Source organism: Sciurus carolinensis, chromosome 6, assembly GCF_902686445.1.
Source record: "Sciurus carolinensis chromosome 6, mSciCar1.2, whole genome shotgun sequence".
In the NCBI taxonomy this organism is placed as follows: domain Eukaryota; kingdom Metazoa; phylum Chordata; class Mammalia; order Rodentia; family Sciuridae; genus Sciurus; species Sciurus carolinensis.
This window is the reverse complement of record NC_062218.1, coordinates 92,754,012-92,766,546: the sequence shown is the minus strand read 5'-3', so window position 1 is coordinate 92,766,546 and position 12,535 is coordinate 92,754,012. Positions and strand designations below refer to the sequence as shown.

General features: G+C 34.2%; 1 protein-coding gene across 6 annotated transcripts in view; it reads right to left on the bottom strand.

The window, feature by feature from the left end:
• The window catches only part of Fer (FER tyrosine kinase), a 499,968-nt gene that overhangs the window by 152,631 nt on the left and 334,802 nt on the right, over nucleotides 1-12,535 (bottom strand). For all 6 annotated transcript variants that reach the window (XR_007109062.1, XM_047555289.1, XM_047555290.1 and 3 more), the window contains one exon: nucleotides 1,473-1,529. Coding sequence is in view for 4 of the 6 variants with exons in the window: in XM_047555289.1 (XP_047411245.1) it covers nucleotides 1,473-1,529 (57 nt within the window). In the remaining 2 variants the exon portion in view is untranslated. Of the gene's footprint in view, nucleotides 1-1,472; nucleotides 1,530-12,535 lie in introns of those variants that run through there.

The window sequence follows — 12,535 nt, the reverse complement described above, 5'->3', positions numbered from 1 at the left end:
TAAAAATTGATTGGATTTAGAGAGACTGACATGCTGTTTTCTAGTCATCAAGAAAATTACTCCTTGAAATAACTTTACTAAGCAGCTAAATTCTTCCTGATAAATCACACTTTACAACTAAAAACAAGTGAACTGTTTTCTTTAACTGACAATATTTTTCTTTAGTACTGAAAAATCTGTCCTCAAACATTCTTTTTCATACATACTTTAGTTTTAAAATTTATTACTTAATTGTATTTTTATGGAAATTCATTTCTTGATAAAATTCTTTGTCCCAATCACTACTATTGAGTTACCTATGGCAATAGAAAGAAGGAATGTTTCCTTAGGAATTAGGAAAGCATCAGAGTAAATAAACTTTACTTTTATTTTCTTTTAACTTGAGGTTCTGTAGAACTTAAAAATATAAGTGTATTAGTAGTCAATACAAATATGATTTCTAACCACAGTTTGATGCTTCCAACCAAATTTTATAAAAATTCTGCAAAGCAGATTTCCAATAAGGATTTACGTTCTCAAAATACATCAGAGATATAAAAAAGCGGGGGTGGGCAGTAAATTCATCAAGTTTACCTGTGAATAAAAAAGCATTGGGCAATTATTTATTATTTATCTAAAATGCTTAGTTTGAAATAAGTCTAGTACTGATCACTAATAAATCATATATGATAGTTTACCAAAATAACTGGATTTTATACTATTTTTCATGGTATACCATAAACTCTTCTCAACCTTTCATATGGAAACACTCCTAATTAAGATGCTGACAAATTAATCTTTATCCATCAGCACTCCATTATAAATTAATAAATTTTCAGTATATTTAATTAACTATCCAATATCCATTTTTATTATTAGACATAATATAATTTATCATGGCTTCTGAGTTAGAAAAGATTTCCAACTAGATTCGAAGAAAAGGAATTTCACTATGTGGAACTGCCCTCTGACCACTATAAGAACCAATTAAAAGTGAGTCTGTTGAAACTTGTATCTTGTCCACGTTATTTTTAAAATAAAATAACATGTCCAATGTTATGAACAAATCCTAAATCCCAAGAAGCAGAACCTTACTTTTTCTGAACTACATTACATATAACCAGAAACAAAATAAGATTAGGTGTTTGTTTTAAACTTTTATTCCCTAATAGTTTCTTTTCAAATCTCAGCTCAGTAGTTTTGGTTTTATTATACAGTAATAAAATCATTCGCTTTGGTACTTCCAGGGGAAAACATATATATACTATTTTTAAAAGACAGAAAATCATTCATCAGTCTTTCAAAGAGTTACACATCTCTTTCAGTGAACATCATAGTGTTTATTACAGGTGTTATATTACTGTTCTTGCAGATTTAGGTGCAATGTGCCTGCCTCTGTGCTAGAATATAGGAAAAACTGAAGAAAAACAAATCTCAAGTGTTCACTGTAAGTATAAAGACTTTTTTGGTATTTAGCTCAGCTGTTTACATACCTTGCCCAGTAATTCTCCCAATGTGACATCTTCATGATTGAGTATCCATTTCTTATCCTACAGTGAAAAATAAAACAAAAAGAACATTCATTATTGTCACTAAGTTCAAGCAACAGTATGTGTCCTGCAGGATATGTCTGAAGCAGTGGAAAATGGACCAGAAGGGATATTTCATTCATCCCATTCAATCAACAGCACACTAAGAAGTTATAACCTAGAGATGCTGTAAAACAGATTTAAGGAATGTTGCTATATAATAGTATTAAAATATTTTAATAGTATTAAATCTACACTGCAACCAACTTCCCTCAGAAATTTCGGGCTTCAAAAGGATAGTATCCCTGTAACTTTAACAACATATGCTTTCCACCTAACATGAAGTTTTGTCTAAGCTATTACTCTCTTTTCAAAAAAAGTTTTGTCATAAGTACACGAGGGAGTTTCATTTTACAATGTAAAATTTCCAATTCTTACTTAATCTTAGAGAATTATTTTTCTATACAACCATATTACTAGGAATTTAAAAAAATATATGTTAGCCATGAGTTACAGCTTTCTATGGCACTGCATGTAGTCCCGTATCTTTCCCAAGTAATTTCCTGTGGCATAATGAAGTAACAAACATCAATTGCTATATCATTAGGATACACAACATCAGTGATGCAAGTATGCTGTTATAAAAAAGCATCCCATTATCTGATCTCAAGAGCCAATTACTACTTAGGGAATATTTTAGTAGGTAAAAAGTCTTATCTATTAAACCACACTATACCTTAATCTTAGAAAAGCAGTGTTTTATTTTCAAAGGAGGGAGAAAAAAGAAATGAAGCAAGGAAATAGGAGAATGGAAAGAACAGAAGAACAACAACAACAAAAGTGGAGTAGGAAGAAGGGGAAGAAGAGGCAGTCAAAGTGAAATATTTTGTTCCTGGTTTAGTTTTTATTATTTATTTATTTTTTAAATATTAGAGTGTAGTTTTCCCATATTACAAATAGAAAGAAATAATTATGATTTATATTATGCATTATAACAAATAATCAATCATCTACCAAAACTATGGTTTAAAATGTCCTGGACAGCCATTTGAAGTACTTTTCCTTCTGAACATCATGTAGCACTTAACTGTCATCCTCTGACAGACAAGTGAACAAAAGGGACAACACTGGGTTTAAAATGGAAGTTTACATGTATAGTCTTTCAAACTAAACATTAAGTTAAACCTATAAAGGTCTTAGGAAAAACATGAGAGAATATCTTTACAACCAATTGAGTAAGCAAATATTTCTTAGGCATAAAAAGAACTCGCTATAAAAGAAAAGCAAATTACAATTCATCAAAATTACTAACATTTGTTATCCAAAGGCATCATTTAAAAAAATGAAAAGGTATGTCTGTAAATCCTAGTGGCTGGGGAGGCTGAGGCAGGAGGATCTCAACTTCAAGGTCAATGTCAGCAACTTAGCAAGGCCCTAAGCAACTTAGCAAGAGCATATCTCAAAAAAAAGGCTGGGGATGTGGCTCAATGGTAAAGTGTCCCCTGGGTTCAAACCCCAGTACCCTCCTTACAAAAAAAGCAGCAAACTACATTTTTAAAAATTATTTTTTGATTCATTGTACACAAATGGGGTACAACTTTCATTTCTCTGGTTGTACATGAAGTAGTCACACGATTTGTGTAATCATACATGTACATAGGGTAATGCTGTCTCATTCCATTATCTTTCCTTCATCCTATCTCCTCTCCCCTGCTCATTTTCCTCAGTATAATCCATCCTTGCCTTACCCCCTACCCCCAAAAAACAAACATTTTGAGAGAATATTTTTCAATACTTATATCTGATATGAAATCTGTTTGCAGAATATATAGAAACTTTTATCAGTAGTATAACCAAGTTTTAAGAAATTACGTGAAAAAAATTAACAAAAGATGGATAAATAGCCAGTAGGCACACAAAAACATTCTGAACATTGCTAGTCATCAGCAGCATACAAATATAAGTAGCAGTGGAAGCATTTCACATCCATTAATATACTACAATTAATATTGTGCATTTGTCTTGCTGGGGATGGATCTCAGGGCTCCATGCATGCCATACAAAGTGCTCTACCACTGAGCTACCTACCAGCCCAAATACTACGATTAAAAAGATTATTAATACTAGGAAATTAATACTAGGAGCAACTGCAGTTGTCATATGTTGTTAGTAAGGATGCAAAAAGGTACCAACACTTGAAAACTATTTGAAAGTTTCTTATAAAATTAAACATACGCATATCTTATAACTGAATAAATACTACTAGACAATAAAAAGGAACTTACAACATATATAAGTAACAAAAGAACATTTGCAAAACATTTTTCTGGGATAATAAATCCAGGCATATTCTACATACATAATTATTCCATTTATATACAATTCTAGAGAAGGATAACTGTAATGTTAGAAACAAAGCAGTGCTTGCCTGGGTCAGGGGTTGAGAAGGACGGATTATAAAGAGGAAAAAGAAACTTTGAGGGGTTGTAGAAATGGTCATCTTGGAACGGGGGAGTTCTGGGGATTAAACCTAAGACCAGCACATGCTCTACCACTGAGCTACCCCCACCCCTTAATTCCTTGATATTTCATTGACCTATACACCTAAAAAACTTGTGAAATTATACTGTGTGTAAATTATATGTCCATAATGTTTTTAATGAAAAACAAAGTCCTTTGTGTTCAGTAGCATTTTTTGGTCTAATACTATCCCACCTCCATATATTGCCAAATGTCACTCAAAGAATGTAGTCTGGCATACAGGGGAGGTATTTTGGGTTTTGGGGAGATCTTTCACTTTTGACAACTAAGTGGCTTAGACCAATCTTTCCACTGTAACCACTGAGAAAACCAGGACAAAACCCTCAAAACTTGTTTGATGAGACTGAAGAGCTACTGAAATAGTGAACAACTGGGAGGTTAAGTTTAAGAAAGAATCCGGCTGGGGAGATAGCTCAGTTGGTAGAGTGCTTGCCTTGCAAGCACAAGTCCCTGGGTTCAAGCACCGCAAAAAAAATCCAAGTTAAAGGGTAATCAAGAAGAAGGAGGATATAGTCAATGTTCTATGCATGTAGGAAACTGAAACAAAGAAACTCATTTGTAAAAATAACAAGGGCTAGTGATAATTTTTTTAAAGGGTCAAGGACTGTAGATGACTTTCACCTTTAAGTAAACATGCTGATTGTGAAAGAGACAGTCAAAAGGCTAAAACATACAAAAATCAAATTCTAGATCCCCCTTGTTTTTGGCTAGGCAGAATACTGTCAAAATGGTCATACTATCAAAACAGTTATACAGATTTATTGCAATTCCTATTAAAAGCCCAACATTCTCATAGAAATAGAAAAACTGATCATGAAATTCATTTGGAAAAATAAGAGACCCAAAATAGCCAAAGTAATCCTTAGCCAGAAGAGTGAAGCAAAAGGCATCACAATACCAGATCTTAAACTATACTAGGGAGCAACAGTAACAAAAACAGCATGGTATTGGCACCAAAATAGGTAGACCAATGGTACAGAATAGAGGACGCAGAGACAAACCCACATAAAATACAGTTATCTCGTACTAGACAAAGGCACCAAAAACATTGGAGAAAGATAGCCTCTTCAACAAATGGTACTGGGGAAACTGGAAATCCATATGTAGCAAAATGAAATTAAATCCCTTTCTCTTGGGTTGGGGTTGTGGCTCAGTGGTAGAGGGCTTGCCAGTATGTGTGAGCATTGTATATAAATAAATGAATAAAATCAAGGTCCATCAAAAACTAAAAAAAGTATATAAATTTTTTTGAAAATCCCTATCTCTCACCCTGCACAAAACTTAAACCAAAATGGATCAAGAACCTAGGAATTATACCAGAGATCCTGCACTGAATAGAAGAAAAAGCAGGCCCAAATCTTCATTATGTAAGCTTAGGAAACTACTTCCTGAACAAGTCTCCTAAGGTACAAAAAGTAAAATCAAGAACCAATAAATAGGGTGCAACCAGCAAAGGAAACAACCTGAAGAGAGAACCAACAGAATGGGAGAAAATCTTTACCACCTGCACCTCAGATAGAGTACTAATCTCCAGGTTACATAAAGAACTCAAAAACTTAACAAACAACAACAATAATAATAATCCAATCAATAAATAGGCAAAGGAACTGAACAGGCACTTTGTAGAAGATATACAATTGATTGACAAATATATGAAAAATGTCCAACATTTCTAGCAATTAGATAAATGCAAATTAAAACTACACTGAGATTTCATCTCACTCCAATTAGAATGGCTGTTATCAAGAACATAAGCAACACTAAGTGTTGGCAAGGATGTGGGGGAAAAGCTACACTCATACATTGCCGGTAGGACTGCAAATTGGTGCAACCACTATGGAAAGCAGTACAGATATTCCTCAGAAAACTTGGAATGGAACCACCATTTGACCCAGTCATCCCACTCCTAGGTTTATACCCAAAGGACTTAATATCGGCATACTACAGTGATGCAGCTACATCAATGTTTATAGCAGCTCAATTCGCAATACCTAGATTGTGGAACCAACCTAGATGCCCTTCAAAAAATAAATGGATAAAGAAACTGTGGTATATATACACAATGGAATATTACTCAACCTTACAGAGGAATGAAATTATGGCATTTGCAGGTAAATGGATGGAGTTTGAGAGTTTCATGCTAAGTGAAATAAGACAATTCCAAAAAAACCAAAGGCCAAATGTTGTTTCTGATAAATGGATACTCATCCATAATGAGGGGGAAGGGCAGAATGGAGGAACTTTGGACTGGGCAGAGAAGAGTGAGGGGCTGGAAGATGGTGGAATGAGACAGACATTATTATTCTATGTGCATGTATTATTGTGCAAATGGTGGAACTATGCATCGTATACAACCAGAGAAATGAAAAGTGGTAATCCATTTGTGTACGATGAGTCAAAATGCATTCTGATGTCATGTATAATTAATTAGAACAAATTAAAAGAAAACAGATGAATGAATCCATAGACCAATGAAAACTATGGAATCCAAGCTACAGAAGAGTGAAAAAAAATTCAAGATTTTGTGGGACAATATCAACAGGTCCAATATTCATATCATCAAAATGAGAATGAAAGAAGAATAAGTACAATGCAGGAAAACAACAACAACAACAAAAATCAATGACTAGACAAAAGAACCACATTGGTTAAAAAGCAAAAGTAAAGAAAAAAATCTTAAAAGTAGCTAAAGGAAATGGCCCATTATTTCAGGAATACAATAACTGGAGTGACAGGGATTTGTCAGAACCCAGGGAGGCAAGAAGTTAAACAACGTTTTTTTTTAAGTATCAAAAAAACTGGATTGTCAACCTAAATTTCTATATCCAAGATAATATGCTTCAGGAATAAAGATAAAATAAAGACACAAATTTGTTTACAATAGACTTAATTTAAAATGATAAAGACTGTCTTTAGATAGGAAATGATACTGAAAGAAAACACCAGAAATACAGGAATAACAAAAAAGATGTATACCTGAGTAAATAGATTTTTATATTCTTGGGTTTTAAAATACTTCCTATTAGCTGAAAGGAGAAATTACAACATTGTCTGATGGGTATTCTAATTGACATAGATTGAATACACAGGAAAAGTACAACAGAGGGGAAGGTATACAGTTTTATGCAGTGGTAACACTTCTACTTTCCATTTGCAGTGGTACAATATTCTTAGGAAATTGTTAAAATTATATAAATTATATATTCATATTCCAAGAGCAATCACTGGATAATATATAAAAGTGCTATAACAAGTAATATGGAAAAAAATTAAGTGGAATAGTAAAGAGGGTTTAAATAATACGAAAGGTTGTATAAACTTAGGGGGAACAAAACAATAAAATGGCAGTCCTCAATTCAAATGTATCAATAATTGCCCTAAGCATCACTGCTATCACACCCCTGGTTTGGCCCCGCCCCATAGTTGCCTGTAGGCTTGAAGGGAGGGAGGGGGAGGGAGGGGGAGGGAGGGGGAGGGAGGGGGAGGGAATCACTGCCATCTAAGGGAGCGCGGGGTTGCTACCCCTAAGGGCACAGTCTTGATGTAGGACCTAGTCAGCCCTCCAGACACAGCTGTCTAGTTCCAATTCCACTGGCTTGGCAGGCTGGAGCTGGACTAGTCTGGGTACCAGCATCTGGTAGTGGCAGGCATAGACTGAGGAAAAGAATACCAAAAAAGAGGAGGAAGGAGTAACAGAGAAGTGAGAAGAGAGGATTAGTTCCCTGTAGTCCTGTGGTCAACCCTGGGCCCAGAATCAGCACGGGCATTGGGTGGGCATGATCCCATGGTCAAGGTCACAGACTAGCCAGATAACTTCTGGACCAGCGAACCTGGATATATACTTCCTTAGTATCTCAGGGACTAAATCACTTGTGCAAGTTCAAACAACAGTGGTAGACCAAACCTTCTGACCTTTCATTTTGCAACTAAAATATGCTGCCTTAAGAGGAAAGATAGTAAATAAGATCTTACCCCTCCACAGCCCAGAAAGGAAAAAGTAAAAGAATAGCTGATCAGAGAGAACATTAATACAATTTTACACACCTAGATTAAAGAAACTATAGAGAACATTTTCAGAAACTTTTTGTTTCTCCCAAGATTGATTAGTACACAGCTTTGCTCTGAAGTGATTATAGTTAATAGGGTTTAGTGTCTTCTCTCAAAGTGGTGATGATACCAGGAACAGTAGAGGACATATGTCAAATGAGAGTGTCAATATCTGGATATATGCTCTACCCAGGTGCTTAAGAGGAAAAAGCTTATTGATTAGTCCCTTGCAGAAAACTAGAGTGATAATCACCCCAGTAGCTGGTTAGACATATAAACAATATGAAAAAACAAGAGAAGAAGGTACCCCATATTCAATTCACAACACTTCAACAACTGATCCTGTTGATACCACTGTGGAGGAAATTTCAGAGAAAGAACTTAGAAAGTTCATTGCTAAAATGTTCAATAAGCTAAAAGATGTAAGGAATAAAATTTGAAAATACAGAAAGTGAGCAAATACAGAAGTGAAAGATAATTTTAATCAAGATAGATTCAAAAGTAGCACCAGACATAAATCTTGGAAATGACTCAACAAATCAAATTAAAAATTCAGTGGAAAGCATCGCCAATAGATTAGACCAATTTGGAAGGCAGGTTCTTAGGCAAAGACAGCATATATAATCTTGAAAACAAAACGAAGATGTTAAGAGACCATGACAGAATATTCAAGAAATCAGGATAACATTAAAGGCCCAAATTCTGAGAATCATTGGTATAGAAGAAGACATCGAAATACAAACTAAAGTTATGCAGAATTTTTCAATGAAATATCAGAAAAAATTCTAAACCTTAGGAATGAGATGGAAATACAACTACAAGAGGCATTTGGCACCCCAAATAGGTAAGATAAAAATGATCCTCTGCAAGTGCATTCTAATTAACAAGATTAATATACAGAATAGGATAGTATTTTAAAAGCTGCAAGAGAAAAACAGCAGGTCACTTTAACAGATAAGCTAATTCAGGGTTGATTTCTCAACTCAGATCCTAAAAGCAAAGAGACCTTGGAGTACATACCAAATTCTGAAAGAAAATGGATTGCAACCAAGATTACTATACCCAGCACAACTAATCTTCAGAATTAAAGACGAAACTCTTCCATGAAAGCAGAAATTGAAAGAATCCATAGCCATTTAGCCTGCATTACAAAATATACTCAATGAAATATTTCATGCAGAAGAAAAAGAAAAATGAGAGACAGGACAGAGATGAATTTCAAAAAGTAATTAAAGGAGAGTCAAGCTTGAACTAAGCATTTCAACAAAATCAAAATGGAGGGAAATAAAATCATGTCTACATAATAACATTATATGTGAATAACCTTAACACTCCAATCAAAAAAAAAAATTGACAGAATGAATTAAAAGACAAGACCCAACACTACATGCTGTTTACAAGAGTTCACCTTAAGGCAAAGACATCAACAGACTGAAGGTCAAAGAACTGGAAAAGATAACAAGCAAATGGTAGCCATAAATAAGCAGGGAAAGTTGGACTCATAAAAAAGTTGACTCAAGTCAAAATTAATCAGATTCAAGGTCACTTTATACTGATTAACAGAATCATCCAATAAGAAAATGCAATGATTTTAACTATTTATGCAGAAACATTGGTGCACCTACAAACATAAAACAAATCCTTCTATATTAAGAATCGAACAAACCACAATACAATAAATAATGCTGGGTGATGTCAACACACTTTTCTCATCATTACATAGGTCATTCTGACATAAGCTAAGACTTTTCAAAACTAAAAAAGAAAAAAGAAAAAAAGAAAAAAACACTATATTAATCAAATGGATCTAACAGACAGCTATAGAATATTTCATCCACAAGTGAATTCACTTTCTTTTCATTGGCACATGGAACTTTCTCTAAAATAGATTCTATTTTAGGACAAAAAACATGTTTCAGAAAAAAAAAAAGAGAGATAATCCCTTATATCCTACCAGATTATAACAGAATAAAATTAGAAATTAATACACCACTTTAATACCTGGAGATTAAATACATTTTTGTTTGTGGAATGGGTCACAGAAGAAATCAGGAAATTAAAAAAAAAAAGTGTTAGGAACGAATGATAACAGAAATAACATGTCAACATCTCTATACAATTTTAAGGCAGCTATAAGAGGAATTGAGTTCCTACATTAAAAAGAGAGAGAGAGAGAGAGAGAGAGAGAAGATCCCAGATAACATAATGTTATACCTAAAGGTCTTAGGGGGGAAAAATTCCAAAATCAGAAGACAGAAGAACTGAGCCAAAAATAGTAAAACTGAACATAAAAAAATACAAAAGATCAATGCAACAGAGAGTTAGTTCTTTGAAACAAAGAAGATCAATAGGGCCAGGTGCAGTGGCAGCATGACTGTAATCCCAGCAGTTCAGGAGGCTGAGACAGGAGGATCTAGAGTTCAAAACCAGCCTCAGCAAAAGCTAGGTGCTAAGCAAGTCAGTGAGACTCTGCCCCTAAATAAAATACAGAGGAAGGCTGGGGATGTGGCTCATTGGTGGAGTGCCTCTCAGTTAAATCCCCAGTACCCACCACCTCCCAAGAAAGATTGATAAAACCTTAGCCAAACTACCCAAAAAAAGAAGACCCAAATTAACAAAATTAGAGATGAAAGAGGAAATAATACCAGGCATTTCTGAAATCTGGGCAATAATTGAAATCCTTTCATAAATTTATAGTTCAATAAACTAGAAGATATTGGCAAATTTCTGGGCACACATGACCTATCTAAATTGAAACGGAACGATATAGAAAACTTTAACACCAATTTCAAGTAATGAGACCAAAGAAAATTAAAAGCCTTCCAATAAAAGAAAAGCCTAGGACCAGATGGATTTTCCGTCAAGTATTACCAGACCTTTAGGGAACTAATGCGATCCAAATTATCCTATGAAATACAAAGGGAAACACCAACAAATTAATTCTATTAAGCCAGTATCATCCTGATAACAAAACTGAAGACACACCAAGGAAAGCAAACTTCACACATCAAGGAAAGCAAAACTCAGAGCAATATCCATAATGAACAAAGATACAAAAACCTCTAATAAAATATTGACAAAGTACATTCAAAAACACATTAAGAAGATAGTACATGATTAATCCAGGATGAAGCCCACAGATGCAAGTTGGGTTCAATAAATCCAAATCAATATATACGATTTACTACATAAATGAAGTTAAGAAAATAATCACATCATCAACAGATGAAGAAAAAGCATTTGACAAAATCAAGCACACATATGTGTTAAAAACACTGGAAAACTATGAATAGAAGGAACTTAACATTAATATTGTAAAGGTTACACATGACAAATGTAAAGCTAATATCATACTGAATGGAGAAAATATGAAATCAATGTCTTCTAAGATCAGGAACAAAACGAAGATGTCCACTCTTACTCTTAATCAACATGATTCTTGAAATTCCAGTCAAGGTTATCAGACAAGAGAAGGAAATTAAAAGAAAAGGAATGTGAAAAGAAGCCAAATTATCTGTTTGCTGATGATATGATCACAAACAACATCAAAATAGGCCTCCACCAGAAGACTTTTACAGCTGATAAATTCAACAAAGTAGCAGGACACAATCATTTTATTATACTCCAATAATCAACCTGCTGAGAACAAAATTAGGAAAACAATCCCATTCTCAATAATCTCAAAAAAATAAAAATAAAACACTTGGGAATAAATGTAACCAAGATGGTGAAAGCCCTGTACGATGGAAACTATACCACACTAAGAAAGAAACTGGAAAAGACTGAAGATGGAAAGACCACCCAGGTTCATGGATAGGCAGAATTAATTTTGTAAAAATAGACATACATACTACCAAAAGTATTACAGATTGAATGCAATCCTCATCAAAATAACAATGACATTCTCCACAGGGGAAAAAAAAAAAAACACCACCAAAAAAAGTCCTAAAATTCATTTGGAAAATGGCCAAAGCAATCCTGAGCAAGAAGAGTGATGCTAGAGTATCACAAGATCTTAAAGTACAGAGTTATAGTAATAAAACCAGCATGGCCTTGGTATCAAAACAGACATGAAGACCAATGAAAAATAATAATAGACAGTCAAATCCACATAGAGACAGGCATCTGATTCTTGACTAAAGTGCCAAAACTGTATGAAGAAAAGATATCCTTTTTAAGAAACAGTTGTGGAAAAACTGGATATCCATATGAAGAATGAAACTAGATCCCAATTGGTCACCCTGCACAAAAGTCAACTGAAAGTAAAACACAAAGACCTACGAATTAGACCAGAAACTCTGCAACTCCTAGGAGAAAACAGTTGAACTCCAACATACTGGCACAGGCACCAACCTCCTTAACAAGACTCCTACAGCTCAAAAAACAAAACCACAAATTAAAGAGTGGAATGAAATCAAATTTAAAAACTTCTGCACAGC